Source organism: Mastacembelus armatus, chromosome 13 (assembly GCF_900324485.2).
Source record: "Mastacembelus armatus chromosome 13, fMasArm1.2, whole genome shotgun sequence".
NCBI lineage: Eukaryota > Metazoa > Chordata > Actinopteri > Synbranchiformes > Mastacembelidae > Mastacembelus > Mastacembelus armatus.
Window position 1 is genome coordinate 11,225,217 of NC_046645.1, and position 17,700 is coordinate 11,242,916.

General features: G+C 43.2%; 1 protein-coding gene across 4 annotated transcripts in view; it reads right to left on the reverse strand.

Moving 5' to 3' along the window:
* Positions 1-17,700, reverse strand: part of schip1 (schwannomin interacting protein 1) — a 187,647-nt gene that overhangs the window by 33,384 nt on the left and 136,563 nt on the right. The window contains exons 1-2 of one of the 4 annotated variants that reach the window (XM_026330374.1): positions 4,626-5,170; positions 1,000-1,782 (exon numbers count right to left, since the gene is read on the reverse strand). In XM_026330374.1, coding sequence (XP_026186159.1) covers positions 1,000-1,782; positions 4,626-4,634 — 792 coding nt within the window. In that variant the 5' untranslated portion in view covers positions 4,635-5,170. Of the gene's footprint in view, positions 1-999; positions 1,783-1,960; positions 2,235-3,449; positions 3,705-4,625; positions 5,171-17,700 lie in introns of those variants that run through there. The other 3 variants (XM_026330364.1, XM_026330356.1, XM_026330347.2) reach the window with 3 other exon arrangements.

Sequence of the window (17,700 nt, forward strand, 5' to 3'; positions counted from 1 at the left end):
AACAAAGACACAAAACACACTCACAATGGCAATGGCTACAGCCATTGTCTGTGTCCACTGAGGAAAAAAGGTTTTGGTGCTTGCATTACCAAAAGAGAACACAAATCACACCAACCAGCCCTTTGCTTTTGTTCCATGACAGAGGCATCTGCACTGAATCTGTGGCTGCTGTAAGCAGATTTCTCCTGCTCCTCCCTAAACATTTTTAAAGCTACACCCTTGTGGACCCTCCAGCTAACAATAAGCCACAGAGTCTGATCTGGACTGTGAGTTCAACTGAGTGATGTCATGAGACTGTAAGTGAAATCTGTGCCTAGCACTGGGGGCTGCTGGTGTACCATCAAAGGCCTGCAGCAGCTAGCTCCCTGCACAAAGTCAATGCAACACTGACCTCTTCTGGTAGAAATATGACGTGGCCTCGACAAAGAACATACACATTTGTTGAAACTATGTTACACAGTCGCTGGTTTCGAAGGCCAGTTGTGAATCTTTGCTGCAAATATTGCGTCTACCGTCATAAAACATGAACAATTATCTGCTGAAAATGTTTTACTCCAGAGTAACAATGACATGTGACATTTGTGGATTTTATGAAAGTTACCATATCTGGTTCGTGACCTGCTTTGACCGTGGTCCTGTAAAGAGCTTTTCTGAATTAGTTCTTCTTGTTGATGACTCTCTGAATCTGCAGTAAGATGTAATGAATCCCTGTTCTCTCGCTGTACCCTGAAGCCTGCACTTACCTCCAGCTGTGCAGACTTCCAGGATGGTCAGGTCAGTTGCTGGGCCACATAGCTTAGCGCTACATTAGTGAACTAATCCCTCTTCCTTTCTCTAAGCTAACCTAACCCCATGTTTCCAGGGTCTATCTGACATGGAAAACCACTGAATTACAACAGATGACTAGTGCATGGGAAAACTAAGAAAAATGATGTTTAAAATAACCTTGGACATAAATAAGCAGAAAAGCTCTAAAACAAGAAATCATTGCAGACTTACTGAGGTGTAATTAGTTTTGCCCATGTTGTGGTTCTGGTTGTGGTTGAGGTTCTGGTTCTCCTGCTCTCTGCACTGAAGCCCTGCCAGGTGCCTCTCCAGAGCTGCCCAGTCCATGGTGGGCAGGGGCTCCTCCTCTACACCGTCCTCCTCCTCCTCCTCTCTGTATCCTCCCATTCGTCCCATGGTACCTCCACTGCTTCCTCCTCCACCTCCACCACCCCCACCACCACTGCGGCTCCCCCTGCTTTGACTGGAGCTGTGGTGGCTGGGCTTGGAAGTCCCCGTGCCCCCCTGTGTTGAAGTGGGGGAGTGGAGCTGGTTGCTCCTGGGTAAAATCATATTGCCATTTTGTTTCAGTTCCTCAGGGACGGCAGCAACTGAGGTGGTAGTGCGTCTGCCGGGGGCCGGGAGGGGCGGGATGGTCTTTACATCCTGGAATTCTTCAGCGAGGCTGCGACTGTTTTGTGTCTTCCTGCAGCCAAGGCCGTCAACCCCCACAGTCCCTCCTCTGTCTTGCTCCGGACCATGAGGCTGTGGAGGGGTGTAGTCCTCTCCGTATTCACTCTCCCACTCCTCTATCACCTTCTTCTTATACTCTTGATAGTCCTCGTCCTCCTCATAGTCCTCTAAGGTGACCAGGTCCAGAGAAGGGGAGGATTTGTAGTCCTCCAAAGTGGCCAAGTCAAGAGAAGGGGAACAAGGTGTAACCTTGTTGGAATTGGACTCTGAGCTGGAGCGACTGGATGCATCACTCCCCAGGTCCATGCCATCCTCCCTGTAATCCTGTAGCAACAAAGAAACAAAGAAACAAACAACAACAAAAAAAAAACAATGAGACACATAGAACAACAGTTTGACATACTGCAGGTTGGACAGAGTGAACAGAGAGAACGGGAAGGAGGAAGGAAAAGAGAAAAATTAAGAGAATTAAGGGAAGTGTGAAGACTTAGATTAGTCACACCAGAGTTGCGGTTAAAAACTGGCAACCACAAAGAACTTCCTGCAGGAACTTCCTTTTGCCACAGACTTTTTGCATTCAGTCTCTGTTGGACTTTGTTTTCTTGTTTTCTCCCTTCCAACTGCACTGCTCCATAGCTTCCCAGTTTTCCTGCACTGTGCTAACCAGATAATCTCATTCCTTTTACATTCCTCTGTATTGGTAAATGTGCATTTGTGTGGTCTCTTGCAACACTTGACTCTGTGAAGGCGGAGTCCATGTGGCTGGATGTGTCAAAATCCTATCCCACCACCCACAGCTACATCTGCACGGCGCTACAGGGACAAAACAGGTTGTTACTGGAGGGCTGAGAGTAAGTGACACCGACATGTCAATAATACAATCTGTGACATGGACAGATGAGTCCAGAGTTGTTGTCTAACCTTGACTGTGTTGCTCCCGTAGAGCCTCAATCACCACCTGACTGATTAGTTCACAGCTAATGAAAATGTCCGCGTTGTTTACAACCCTACCACAGAGCTCCACCTAACCAGAGCCTTCTCCTGCGGAGTTATCAGTCTTTTCTCTACAGGAAGATATTATTATAGCGCCTCACACCACTTTTAAAAGTTAATGAAAAGCACGGAGCAGCAAAATTTCTCTCAGGGAAAAGAGAAATTAACGACACAATCCTACGTGATCCACATTATGAGTTGCTCTGGAAAATAAATTAATTATGAAGATTGCTGAGCACTGGTTAAGACCACGATGACTTACAACGGCGTTGCCTCTTACACGAGACTCAAGAGGGAGAGACTGTATTATATCCACTATTACCCTAATTATAACAAGCTGTCTTGAGTTATGGCCACACAGCTGTGGGTGTAAAAAAAAAAGGACAATGCAGAAAACATCTATGTTGGGCAAAGCAATGTGACTCAGCATCTTGAAGACCAGATGCACACAAACCACTCTGTGCTGAGGAACTTCTCCATCAAAAGTCAAGGAGGATAGAAGTGAAGCTGCTGCTGCTGCTGCTGCTGCAGCAGGAGTGACTCCTCAAAAGGGCCCACAAAAGCCAAGTTGTCATTAGAGAAGACAAAAACAATGTTATTAAAATCCTCTTACATTTCATAATTATAGTACTCACTCAGGAACTACACCAGCACCAGAATGTATGATCACTCTTCTCCTTGTTATTAATCAGTCTGGGCAGGAATAACATGTAAAAGATCATTTTAAACAAATCTCTGGGTTCTTGGTATGAAAACAAAACAAACAAACAAACAAACAAAAAAAAAACAACTCGAGATGCCCTCATGGGTTTACAACTCACGGAGGAGGACTTAAGGGCACAACATTACCAGCCCTGCTGTGGCCTAATAGTCTGAAAAAAGGCGTATACTGGGTGTTTTACAGCAAAATGACAGCGATCACGATTATGAGAATAAGGTTTACAATCTATAGCATGTGTTCTCATATTTTCTCATCGGTACAGGGGAAAACAACCTACCGACGTGCTCATCAAACGCGCTGGCTCAGTACACGCTCACCAGTCCCTGTTATGTGCGAACAAGCGTCTGTCATCTCGGGTTTGTCACCCCTTTTGAGTTCTATAAAAAAAAAAAAAAGCCCGGATTCAAGAACCGGGCGGGTTTTCCTCTCCAAAGTAGGAAGACCACTACACGATCGCGTTTTTTTTTTTTCCAAAATCTCGGTCCCCGATCCTTTTCTGGAAGCACGCTTGGTTTCCAGATATTACCGTGTCAAACAAGATGCTCACATCTCACCCTATGAAAATAATCTAATCATTTAAAGTGTGTGTATGTGTGTGTGTGAGAGAGAGAGAGTAAGAGAGAGAGAGAGAGAGAGAGAGAGAGAGAGAGGCAGGAAGGCGCTGCAAGACAGGAGGCTGGAGCGGTAAAGCTGATCCGCGGTGGGATTAACCGAAGCGCAGGCGGACCATACAGGCTGGATTTGGCCAACAAAATACATGCAAATTTACAGCTGCGCCGATCCCCACACCGGGCGAGCGCTGGGGGGGTGGGGGGGGGGGGGGGGGGGGGGGGTGCTTTAATTTATGTCAGAGTCTGCCCTCACAACTCTGCCCGTCGTTCTCTAGATGGCTTACAAGGGGCATCATCGCATACGCCCAGTCCTTGCGTGCATCGAGCGCACTCCAAGTGGAATTTGTGCACGCTCGACAGTTGTATAATTGCATCTGGTAAAACACAGACTATCGTTTATTTTAAAAAGGGTGGGGGGTGGTGGGGTTAAGGGTGGGGGATTGAAAAATACGCGTAATTCAGGTTATAATCAAGTGGATATAATACGCGTGCGTTTCTTCAATTTGCAGAGTCATTCATAGGCTATACTCTAATGATGTAATGTTCCAACAAAAAAGTCCCAGGAGAACCTGATATCCCCCCGGCAACAGTGGTGACAGAGACGCCCAGCATCACACTAAGACACGGCGCATGAAAGCCCCTACAGCTGTGACCACACTGACCCCCCACCCCCCTCCTCCCCTCACACACACACGCACACACACACACACACACACAGTCGACACACTATTATCGGTCAAAATTAAAGTCACCGGCTGCGTGAATAAAGCCGCCCCGAGAGAAGAGCTAAAAGTAGCCTGGGTCCAACAGCAGCAGTGCCATTTGGAGGAGCCGATACTCACTGTCATCATCTCTGTAGCTTCCCCTCCTGTCTCAAGACATGGTAAAGTGTAAATCCCAGCTGTTAAAGAGAACGGTGAAGGTGCTGTCTTGTTTCACAGCAGCTTTATTCTAAGGGAGGGCTTCGCTGGAGAAATGACAGAAAGCCGGTAGATAATTCAGTACAGTCATCGCTCTGAGTAGTCTGTCCACAGATGCGCCAACCGGAGTCTGGAGTCCTGATAGGAAAAAAAAATAATAACATGGATGGCTTAAAATCCCAGTAGGTCAGTGCCGCTTCTCTCCTTTCCTCCCCGGCACACAGAGAGATGCCCAACCAGCACTTGGCAACGTCAGCTGGAAAATGAATAGGCTCTGAGTAAAGTGCGTCCCCTTAAATTGTGGGCTTGCGCACGTTTCAGAGCTTTCACACAACCGGGCGGCCTTTGTCAGCCAGTTACTAAGCCAGAAACAAGACTTGAGACCAAGAGCAAAACAAACATGCTGCGGCTCCGCGCCTGGCTCCGGTATCCTGTGTTTGTGGCGTCTCTCACTATATAAGCCGGTTTCCCTGTCGCAGCCTGCAGCTCCGAGGAGAAAGTGACGACGACAGAACACAACTAAAGCCCAACCTTCTGCACCCACTGACCTTGCAAATGGCAGACGGAGCGAGGGGAGAGAGAGAGATGAAGAGAAAAGCGAAAGGAAAGTATCTGGTTGAATTATTAAACATACTTCTGGTGTTCTCAGATTAGAATATTTCCAGACACCCGTTTCCCATCACACATTTAGTGCACCAGATATTTTAATAAGGACCCCCCCCCACTCCTGTTGTTACATCTATCATCACATCCAAAGCAAAGGCACCGAATTACCAGTTTATTGGTGCCCCTGTACAATCCTATGCAATCCAAAGCAACAGTCCTGCAACATAATTTGAGATTGGGTCACCTAGGGGCCACAGGAAACATGTTTGAAACAAGTCCACTCAATCAGGACGAGCTGTTATACTAATAATAAATAAGTATATCCATCCATCCATCCATCCATCCATCCATCCATCCATCCATCCATCCATCCATCATCTATACCCACTTATTCCTAACCAGAGTCACAGGGATCTGCTGGAGCCTATCCCAGCTCTCTTTGGGTGAAAGGCAGGGGTACACCCTGGACAGGTCACGAGTCCATCACAGTAAATACATTTAATAAATAAATAAATATAATAACAAATACACTTTTCTTGTACAAAAACACTTTACGGTGGTCTTATATAAAATCAGCCACAAAGGGGAAGCTGATCATCAAACATCTACACATAAAATATCCCATACCGCTTGGAGACTTCTACATTAGATTAACAGAGAGGTACTGATCCCCCACAGGGCTCAGAGGTGCTCAAAATTTCTCCAGCAATCTACACACCAGTAAAGTCCATTAACACTACTGACATACTGCTTTACAAGTAGCCTGCACTTTATATTCAGGAATAAAATAACACCTCTCACTAATGGGACCAAGTACAACACCACCTCAAAAAAAAAAAAAAGAAAAAAAAAAAAAGACCATAATCAACACTTCCCTGACACGCTGTCAACCAAGACCGACCATTATACACTTCACCAGAGAAAATTTATTTCAGTTTGATTGGACTGTATTTAATCTGTGGGTTAGGTGCCATTGGACAGGGGAAAAAAAAGATATTTTTAAAGATCTCACCTTGAGCTTTGAGAAATTGTGAGAATTATGAGATTTACTGGTTAACATATCATCATATTATGGTATAAATATAAGTCACTCTCTTTTGCTATTCAACTAGTTTTGCGTATTTGTATTTCATTTGATTTTGCATTACATTTTAAATTGTTCTGGCTGGATGAAAACACCATAGTAAGCACACACACGCACACACACGCGCGCACGCGCGCGCACACACACACGCACACACACACACACACACACACACACACAGATGGCAGCTGCAGTGTCAGAGCTGAAGAGGGGTTAACACCAGCCTGGCATGAAATCTTCATGTTACTTTTCTGTTTCCTCTTACAGCAGCTGGTAATTTACATACTGCGCAAGTTAAATGTCAGTAATAAACCAGTCTCATCCACAGTGTGAGCAAAACATACTGCAAAGCATCTACAGCACAATTGTTATGATTAGGAATTGGATCCGTGTCCCTTGAGCGGTAAGCCAAACATTTGGAAATACAGAAAGTGCTGCATTGTACTCCAGTGATGTTGTTCTGAATCTCACATAGAGTCGCAACTTTTCTCTGCTGCTCCGTGCGGCTGGTCGGGTGCAGCCTACATTTGCAGCTTTTTAAAGTATGGAAGCTGTCGTCAGATACGCTGTGTTGAATGTATAATAGTAGCACAAAAGGAGTTCATCCATGTAATAACAGAACAGTACTTCAAAGACCCCTGGCTAAGCTGCTCCTCGCACTATAGAAGGGACAGCACTATGGGGGTAGCTCCCCGAAGAGGAGCCAGCAGGAGTCCAGACTTCTATTTCTACCACTCCCACCACTGCTTTCAACTGTCTTATCAGTGCTTCCACTCCTCCCCTCTGCTTTTCCTCCCCAGTTCCCCAAACATTAATTGGTCACAGTGAAGTGTGTGGTTATGGACGTAACCTAGTGGATGCCTTTAAGGAGGATAAGCTACTTTTGAGGGTTTTATTTGGGAGAGAATATGTTCATATGCTTACCAGGCAATTAACTTATCATTAACTTGTCAACAGGAGGCCAGTGTTGCTTAGGTCCCGCTTGCACACATACAGGCTCTCACACAGTTTGCTTCTTTGAAGTTTCAATTCCCCTTTAACGTCAAAGCCTTTAAAAACAGTTTTGACATAGCATCCTTCCCCTTGGTGAACTGTTTCACGAAGCAATAAAAGCTACAACAAGCTCGGAGTCAGGAGGGCCAGATGGAGATGTCTGTGATCTGCCACATCAAAGCTCCCTGATCCATGTCTTCATCACACCTGGAAGAAGAAGGTGATTTTTTTACTCTACTTTTGATTGAGGATGCGGTCAAAGAAAGTTCACCATGCAACACCCAAAATCAGAGGTGTGCTGTCTGCTATACTGCCATTCAACTAGAGTTACCAATCACTGAGGGGCATGCGGAAAAAAAAACAGCCCGGTCTAGATCCACAGTATCTGAGAAAGCTTTGCTCTATCTGCCTGCCTAGCAGTCCATCCACAGCAGCTATCTGGCAGGAATCACCAAAGGCCCATTACTGACAGAGAGATAAGGCTGGAGAAAAGAAAGCCCCTCAGATAGTCCCTCTGCTTATATCTGTCTCACAGGCATTTAAAAAACAGGGAGTTCCTGACAGTTGGTGAGAAATTGAAACTGTCTCTGCCTTGTCAGGAACTCACCAACTCTAACGGCGAGACACCATAAGTGACCTTGGAGGATTCATGCTCTTTCTCTCTCTCCCTCTCGCTTTTTCTCTCACCCACTCTCTTTGCAGCTCACCTTGAAATAAGACTGAGTCCAAACAAGACGACAGAAAATGAAGCATCAGAAACATGACTGTGGTACAAGGCCAGACCTACAGATGGGAAATGTCCTGCCTGGGTTACAAGAGGCCAGACAAGACTCAACATCCAGGTCTCTCACTATGTCATGTCTTTTTCAGATAAATAGACCCAATCCAGTAGCACAGTGGCTTGGAGGTTAGCACTGTTGCCTCACAACAAGAATGTTCCCAGCTCAAAACCCATCAGAGGCCTTTCTGTGTGGAGTTTGCATGTTCTCCTTGTGCTTGCGTGGGTTTACTCCAGGTACTCTGGTTTCCTCCCACAGTCCAAAAACATGTATGTCAGGTTGATTGGTGACTCTAAATTGTCCATAACAATGAGTGTGAGTGTGTGTGGTTGTTTGTCTCTATGTGACCCTGTGATGGACTGGTGACCTGTTCAGGGTGTACCCCTGATTTTCACCTTTACATTTAAGGGAAAATAGAAAACTGAAAACATTTATCAACCGATTAATGTCTGTTTGAAGAGTCAGGGCTTCTCTTTGTCCTATTCAGACTTGAATATAGATGATTTTAATAATATCAGAAAACCATGTTTTTCCTGATCAATCACAGACTTACATGAATCTCCACACATGCTTAATATGTGCTACATCCCAATCTGAAGAGGTCATTTGGCTACATTGCACCACAAAACTCATTAACTAATTGTTTTACATTTATTGATGATTGTGTGAAAAGGGGTTACGCCAACCTATAGTGATTATACATCTAGACTAATGTGAGTACATGTCCAGGCTGTGGTGGTCATGTAGGCAACATGTGGGGAACACAAGATATTTGCCCAATTCTGTTTATGTTGGTGTGCAAGTTTGCGAAGCTGCTAATGAAGACAAGATGAAGCTAGTTAAGGAAAGACTCTTCAGTGACACTCCAGTAATCTCCAGCACTCTGAGCACAGAGCAAACATGGCAACTTCATGAGACACTTATTCTTATCCTAATGAAACTCCAGATATGTGCATGTATCACTTCAATTAGTGTTGTAAAGTAAATTAATGAATGTGAACACAGTAACTGTGGGAAAATATCATTAAAGCATGTACAATCATAGACAATACAGTGGGTGAAATCTAAATCCACCTGTACACCATAAAGTATAATAATCTGTTAATCTCTTGTGTCAAACATAATTGTAGGAATCAAACATTTCTGTTACTTTGAGAAATATGTCCAGTGCCTCACAATTACATATTGTACACTGAGCCATTTTTTGGTAAATGAACTAAATAATATAATAAGACACATCTCTTTTTTTGGTGAATGCAGCACATATTTGATGAATCAAGGTTCATTATCACATTCATGTCAAAATCTTACAAAAATTCAGTATGGCTGTAAAGCAGTTCTGCTCATTGATTTGCAAAATTCCCCATTGTGAGTTCATATGCCCACGTTAATAAAAGAAGAGATACCAGAGTGTGAACCTCTGACATTTGACAATTTTATATGATCATACATTATATGGATACATACAGTATCATCATATTGCCAATCCTACTGGGACATTTACAATTTCCCCACATTTGCTGTACACAAAATACCACATAAAGCAGTCTGTGCCTTAGGACAGCAGCAGGATGCAGACCCTGTGATGATAAATAGAGTTGTCAGATGGCCACAATAGAAGTCGGATCCTTAACTGGCCGACTGACCTGCCGTTCTAAATAGAATGGGTGGTCAAACCATTGAGACCGGCCATCAATCACCTTCCCAAACATAATGATGATTTACTCCATTCAAATTACTGGCTGAGTGAAGCGGAGAAACAAAGAGGGGTGTGTGTGAATTTCTCTGTGCTCTTCATTTCCTAGGCAACTACATGTATATGTATATGTGTGTGTGTGTGTGTGTGTGTGTGTGTGTGTGCGCACGACCTGCATGAATATGTACATTTGAGCGTGATATGTGGTCACATGCTATGATGAATAACCATGCGCCGTCATGTTTTTTTTTTTAAAGGTGTTTACACAATCTGTCAAACCCTGGCACCAGTACTGGATTGCACCACTAATACCTGGCTGTAATATATTGATCTTCCATTCCATACTGTATTGCCCGCCAACAATTTCACTTGCTAATGAAGTGTGAAATGAATTGTGAGAGCAACATCTTGTCCAATGTATATACAAGCACTCACCGCAATTGGATTCATCTGAATGGGAAGCACGTCAGATTCTGGTTTGCTGTACGGTGTGTGCAGTGTACAGCTTGTCGCCCAATGAGGACAGACTCAGATGTACCAAATTTGTTTAATCTAGCTTGGTTTATAGAGGCTAAATGGATCATTCAGCGGTAGATAGTATTTCATACAGCACAGCATTCATCAAGAAGCCTTAAATTCAAACTAGCAATTACAGCAAAGACCAGAATACATACATATGGCCATATCCACGAAGGGAGTGAGGACAGAAAACAAACAGTGATAAATGTGATGAAGGAGGAGGCAATAGTATTAGTGAGTGGGAGGAGAAAGAGAATTACAGCAATGAAGAAGTTGAGGAAGAGGAAAATGTTGCTAATGATGATGTTGACAATCGCCACAGAAATCAGCGTGATTACGGCCATGCTTGTGCTGATGAAAATGATAGCTTCAGAGACGACAGTTACAAGTGAGGAGATGAGTGTGCTGACAAGCCTGATTAATTAGGACCTATAGCTATAGCTATAGCCTGAACACAATGGAACGCTTTAAATTGGACGAAACAGACAAGCAGAAGCGTTCTCTGTAGCAGGAGCTGAGAAATCTGTAAGAAAAATGTTTAATCTAATCAAAGAATCGGTGTGCTCTGCAGGGGCCCTGGAACCAGCAGAGCTGGAAAAAGTCAGACAAGTTGTTAATTAAGTTATGACCAGAGCTGCTGCTGTGGCAGGAGATCTTAATCGCCTGCAAGAGTGGAGGGCTGAGACCTTCTCAAGACCCATTCAATTCACAGCACACTGATGCTAATTAGAGTGAAAAAAGGGAAGGTTTGTAATCTGTTCAATTAGCCCAGTCTGGGGACTAGTCCTGTGGGGACGAGGAGAGATTCAGACCTTGGACCATGTGCTGTTCCTGAAGACCTTTACTCATGAATCACAAAAGAGCAACCTAGAGTTTGTACAGTGGTCACATGATGAATTTTAGAATGCGTTCTGATTATTTTTTTAAACTCATCACATCTCTCCCATGCTGAATAAATTTGAGGTCAGATTTTTTTTTTTTTGCTCATAGTCTCACTCCACTTCATGTCCCCCCATCACCATATTACCACCGCCTTTTGCTCTTTCTGCAACGTGGCAGAAAACCTCTGCGGTGTTTAAATAGTCAGATACAGAGACGAAGACTCTCAGAGAGTGTCAGGTCCCAATCCCCAGTCTATCTTTCTGCCTGCTGCCTGGCTCCCCTCCACGGCTGTTTCTGTGCCCTGTCAGCAGTACGGCCAGACAGAGATATGCATCCACCCTGCCCTGTGCTTAGCTCTACACCGTGCAGTGCACAGATGTCCACACAATTTACTGCCCACACCAAATTGGATCACTTCTCTGGTGTTTTGTGCAAGCCTCGCACCTGCTGTTCTCCACCTTTTCTCATAAATGGCCAAACATCCAGAGATTGGGGGAGAAAGGAGAAGGGTTGCAGCAGGAGCTGATTTAAGGAGCAAATTAAGCCAGGAAGGACTGAACGTGATGAAAAAGAAAGGGGCTGATGGTTGATATAAAGAAAGGAGACTTCACCCATTGCGACTCTTTTTTTTTTTTTTTTTTTTTTAGCTATGAGCACACGTCTATGAAGATTCTACCGTAAAGCAGAAGGTTGTTAGAAAATAGGACATGGAAATCACACTGTATTCTGCAGGTTTCGATACCAGCCCAGCATCAACACGTCCACCGATGATTTACAGCTTACACAATTTGACCTCAGGTGCAGCCACGTAGTCTGCCAGGTCATCAGTGTTATCGAGGTTAAGCACAATCTGACAACTGACCAGTTGCGATGTGGCTGAATGACAACTCCATTTTACACCTGAGCCGATGATATATAGATCATTCGGTAATGGGGAAAGCGTGTCTGTGTTTTCTGCTAATACAAGTGTGCATGGGAACCCTGACAGGTCCTTACAGTGGTGGCACTATGTCTAGAACAATTATTGATCCCTTCTGGACTGCCAGGTGTGAGATAGTACAGCATTACACTCAGACGTGGCCTCATAACTCAAGATGGCAAGAGAAAAGGTCTGAGCATCAACAGCGTGACAGCGTCTTCACACCTGCAGCAACCTCAGTGCATTGTGTCATAAGGTTGGAGCACAGGTGTCTCTAGTGGCAAAGTACATGGCAACCCTGTCACAAGAGAATGGTGCAGAACTTGTTCAATACCCTTTTTTAACATTCTGCCAGTGTTAGTATAGCAGAATCAGAATCAGAATCAGAATCAGCTAGTTTGGGCCAAGATTGTGCACAAAAACAAATAATTTGACTCTGGTTCACTGAGTTATCTATATACAAAAATTAACATAAAAGGTTCAACTTTAAAAAGAAGATAGTAGTTAGTAGGAGTTAGAAAAAGAAAGTAAAAAGATTTTGGTTACACAAAGGGCAGACTCACAAAAGCCCAACCTCCCCCTCAAACCTCCACACCCTTGGTTTCTGTCTTACTAAATAAAGGACACACTATACTTCCTACATTGGCACTGACTGCTGGAGCTGAACCTAAATTAACTTGCAGAAAATTAACATAATATACAGTGATGCTACTATGAAACACGCTGTCACTTTTGGGTATCACTGTCCATAAAATATATACTACAAACTATATCTACTATATACAGCCATACACTCATAAAGACAGAGATATATGCACATTTAGTGTATAATGTATATCAATGTACACATCCATCCATCCATTAGAGAAAGCGATACCCACATTCACACCTACAGGCAATTTAGAGTCACCAGTCAGCCTAACCTGCATGTGTTTGGAGGAGACGCAAACCACACAGAAAGGGGGTTTGAAGGGTTTGAACCTAGAATCCTCCAACAGTGGTAACCACTACCTCACCCATGTTGTACACATGCACATCTCAAAGATCTTTATAGTAACTAAAGTATGTAATTTACTTAAGATCTGTTTTAGAGTAATAATCTTTGACGTGCAGTTTATTAAAAGTGTTCTTATTTGATATGAATGTGGTTTGAGCCATTTATAGTCTATAGTTGAGCAACATTTATATTCAGTTGGGTTATTGGGCTGTACAGTGTACAATCTGCAATCTTTGCCCTCTTTGTTTATCACAGTAATTACAGAGAATCACCATGTGTTTCCCACTGACTCCAACAGTTGATTGTTCATTCAACAGCCGGTTATAGCTCCCCCATATGGATTACACATGTGAACCGATCATTGCATGAGTGTCTTTTCTTTGTTACTTGTGAATAAAAGTCCTAAAGGAGTAAATTGTCATTTGGACAATAATTCCTGAAATTACTTTTCAGCAATATTCCTTTGCTGGACTTCATTATCATTTCTAAATTGTACTATGGTAACAATGATTTCTTATTAACGGGTTAGTTTACAGGAATTGTATTGCTATTTCTTTAATTTTACAGTGTTTCTGTTTGGTGAGTATCAGTACAATTACATCTATTCAGCTAATAGGATATCTAATAGTTTTCCTAGTTCCTAAAAGCATGTAAATCAAAATAATTACCCCAGCCTAATAGTGTCCACAAACTCATTTACTGTCCTCCCTCTTCAAAGCAGCATTAACTGTACAGTAATTTCCCCTTGTAACTATGAAAGGAAAGGTGGACAAGACAGTGGTGAGACCAGCAATGTTGTCTGGTTTAGAGACAGTGGCACTGAGAAAAAGACAGGAGGCAGAGCTGGAGGTAGCAGAGCTGAAGATGTTGAGGTTCTCTCTGGGAGTGACGAGGATGGATAGGATCAGGAATGAGGACATCAGAGGGACAGCTCACGTTAGATGTTTTGGAGAAAAAGCCAGGGAAGACAGATTGAGATGGTTTGGACATGTTCAGAGGAGGGACAGTGAGGGTGCTGAGGTTAGAGCTGCCAGGAAGGAGGCCTAGAGGAAGACCAAAGAGGAGGTTCTTGGATGTAGTGAAGGAGGACATGAGGACAGTTGGTGTAGGTGAGGAGGATACAGAGGATAGGGTTAAATGGAGGCAGATGATTCGCTGTGGCGACCCCTGAAGGGAGCAGCTGAAAGGAAAAGAAGAAGAATTTCCCCTTGTAACTACTGCTTTTGCAGTAGTTTTTGTTACATGATAACAAGGCGAAAATTTCATATTCACTTTTAATCTGAAAATCCTCCACTTTAAACAGTAAGATATTTGGTGTCAGTAAGTGTTCAGCTTTATGGGTTTTTTTTCTGTTCTTAAACCTAATTTTCACAGCAAAGATTATGATATGATTGTTAAAGTTGTTTGCTTGCAGGACTGTCTTTTAAAGCATTGTCCATGTGCATCTGGATTGTCTTGAGTTTAGTACCACAACTAATCCTCTAAGTGATAGACACCTAACTGATAATTTTATTGCCGCATATTCACATTCCACATTTGGCTGGAGATAGAAGACACATTCAGAGATTAGTTAAATGATGAAGTAATTGAGGAGACAGTGAAGGAAATGAGATCAGATTATAGCAGTCTAAATCATAATAGCCTACTTTTTCAAGTGGATTATATAATACAACAATGATGATTAGAGCTAATCCATGACCACAGAACATGGATAATGGAAGAATCAGTGAACAGATCGAGCGCAGAGAGTTTCTATGAAATGATGCTTTAGTTTCTGTAATTACATCTGGCATTTGTTAATAAAACCATTCTGAGGTGACTGGAGTAAATATCAGACACGCTGGCACTGGCTTCATTACCGCAGCTCTGTCTTGTTAAATAAAGGCAAGTGGATTGGCAAGGCAAATAATCAGAGAGCCTCTTTGAATAAGTAGAAGTGAAATGTTTGTGATTATAACGGTGCCGACCTGAGCTGTGTTTGGAAAGTGTTACACTACAGTATTTTGAAATAAGATAAATTCATCCAATGCATCCACAGAAAAACTTACTCTGGAGGTTTGAACATTTTCTCCATTGAAAAGCCATCATGCACAAAAGGCAATCCTGCCTGAACCACTGAGAGAGCCATAATGGTAACCAGCCACTCTAGCAGAGATGCATGCCTTGTCAGAGGCAGAGCCAAAAGCCCCTGGACGTGAACAGGGGAGGATTTCACCTTTTGGCACAGAATACACCAGAAGGGGAACTCATCACTTCCATCATGATGACCACCCCCTCTCAGAGCTACTCATGTGCACCATTTCATTTGTCACATCCCTCCATCAGCAGAACTTCTCAATGTAGCACCTGTGTCTTTTTTTTCTCTTTATTCTTTTTGTATTCTACATTCATTGCTTTTTTTTTTCCATCTCTCTCCTCTGGGTGCTGTGGCATCTCTAATGCTCTATGCAGCATCAGAAATGGATGTTGAAGAGCCTGGTAGGGTAAATGGGCATGAGGGCTTCAAGCCCACACCTTCCTGGCAGAGCGAGAGAGAGGAAGGGAGGGAGGCAGGGATCATCAGCAGAATATTGAGAAAACCACCATGAGAAAAGGAATCAGACAGCAAATGGAGCTTGCAATAGAGTGTGTTGAATCATTCAAAAGCTAAACAACAGAGTAACACATCAATATAGCAGCTGATAGGTGAATAGTGTGCATGCCAGTGTGTTCCAGTGTGCGCATGACTTTGCAACTTTATGCTACATTTAACACAGCTCAGGAAAATAACTGCAAGTAATGTAAATAAGTTTCCCATCTGCAGCACTTAAATGGATTCTGATTGCTCTCATTTACAGAAAAGGCAGGTTCACTGCAAGGTTATGAGAGAAAGGTCTGTACAAAGTCACTTGAATAGTGAGTAAAGCCTTTAAACGGTATGTTAATTTCCATTTGAAAGCATTGGTGTTTCATCACTTAAACTTTTGCTTGTGTCTCTCTGTGCGTGTTATGTAGGAGGGTGAGATGAGGTACAGTAGGAGGTAAAGACAGCACAAGGCTGTGCACGTTTTATGTAAACATGCTGTAATTTTAATGGACACTAATGTCCAGAGGTCCCCCCACCAGTCCTGTCAGTTCCACACCGAGGGGATGGAGGATGTGGGGAGACTTTCAGACCACTTTGCTCCTGTCAGTTTTGGCCCCTCTTTCCCAATCCCAACCTCTCTCCTCACCTCTCCATCTTCTTTCATCTAAGGTCTACTCATGCATGTTATCACTAAGCTGGCAGCAGTGGGACGCTACAGAAGAATTGTTATGCCCGAAATGCTCCCCCTGTGCCGTCCAACCCTCTACCACTCCATCTCCATTTTTACTGCCATTGCTCCACAGCTGTCCTCCTCTCTCACTACTGTACCCATTATCCCATTATCCCTTCTCTGCATCCAGTATGTGTGTACCATAACTAATGATTTCCTTTCCTCTCCTCTCTACTCCTCTCCTTCCTTCTTCTCTCCTATGTCCTGTACAGTGACAAGTTGTGTTCTCTGAGCTGGAAAAACTAAATTCAGAGTGGACTTCAAACAGGTGTGACAGGTTTGCATTTCTCCCACCACCAAGTGATTCCCTCCCCTCCAGTGGAACCAATTCGCCACAACTAAATTCACAAAACTGGACCATCGACTTTTGCTGGCGCCCCATTATATGCCCTTGCAGTTACTGTGCCACTGTGGGCCATATCCCAGATATGTGTGACAGGCATCCAGTGAATCTGCAGTCCCTGAAATGACAACCCTACACTGCCATTCAATAGCTATACCCACCAGATAAGCATCCCCCACTCAGTCTGAGTGGACATCACTGAGGGAGATTGCTGGGTATGCATGATTTATATAAATTCAACATCATAGATGCAAAAGGTTTTGGGAAAATGGGATGTATATTTGAAGACATGATATTCAGTGATTATCCTCTTAACCAGTCATGTTACTTGTTTCAAACTTGTTTTAAAGAAACTTAAGTCACCTTACTCCTTAAGTGTGTTCAGTGGAAGTGAAAAACTATGTATACTCATGGAAGTAATATGCAACAAACGTGCAATAGAAAAATGAGTGTGAATAAATCATAGCATACATCAAGCATTTAAATTAAACATCTACTGAAGCTTCCAGGGAAATGAAAAATTGTGGTATATATAAATAGAAAATCTGGTCTGTGTGGACAGATAAAGTTCCTCAAATTAATCCAGGAAACAAACATACATTTCTTACATGTTCTTCACATTATTTGTTCTCATTTGAGGTTTGAATTGCACTCTTTTAATTATGGCATGCCACCTGTAGTGCCCGTTTATCTCAGTGAAGCAATCCCCAATAGTTCCTAATTGACTTTTTTTTCCGGAAATGTATTAAAATTTTGGTTGACTGTATCTACACCTAAACATCAGTAAGGACCAGTGCCTGAATCACCTACTTTACTGGAAAGTGTTACCCTACATTTGGCTAGAATCGAACATGGCTCACTGTGAGAGCAGAGTGCAGGTGAG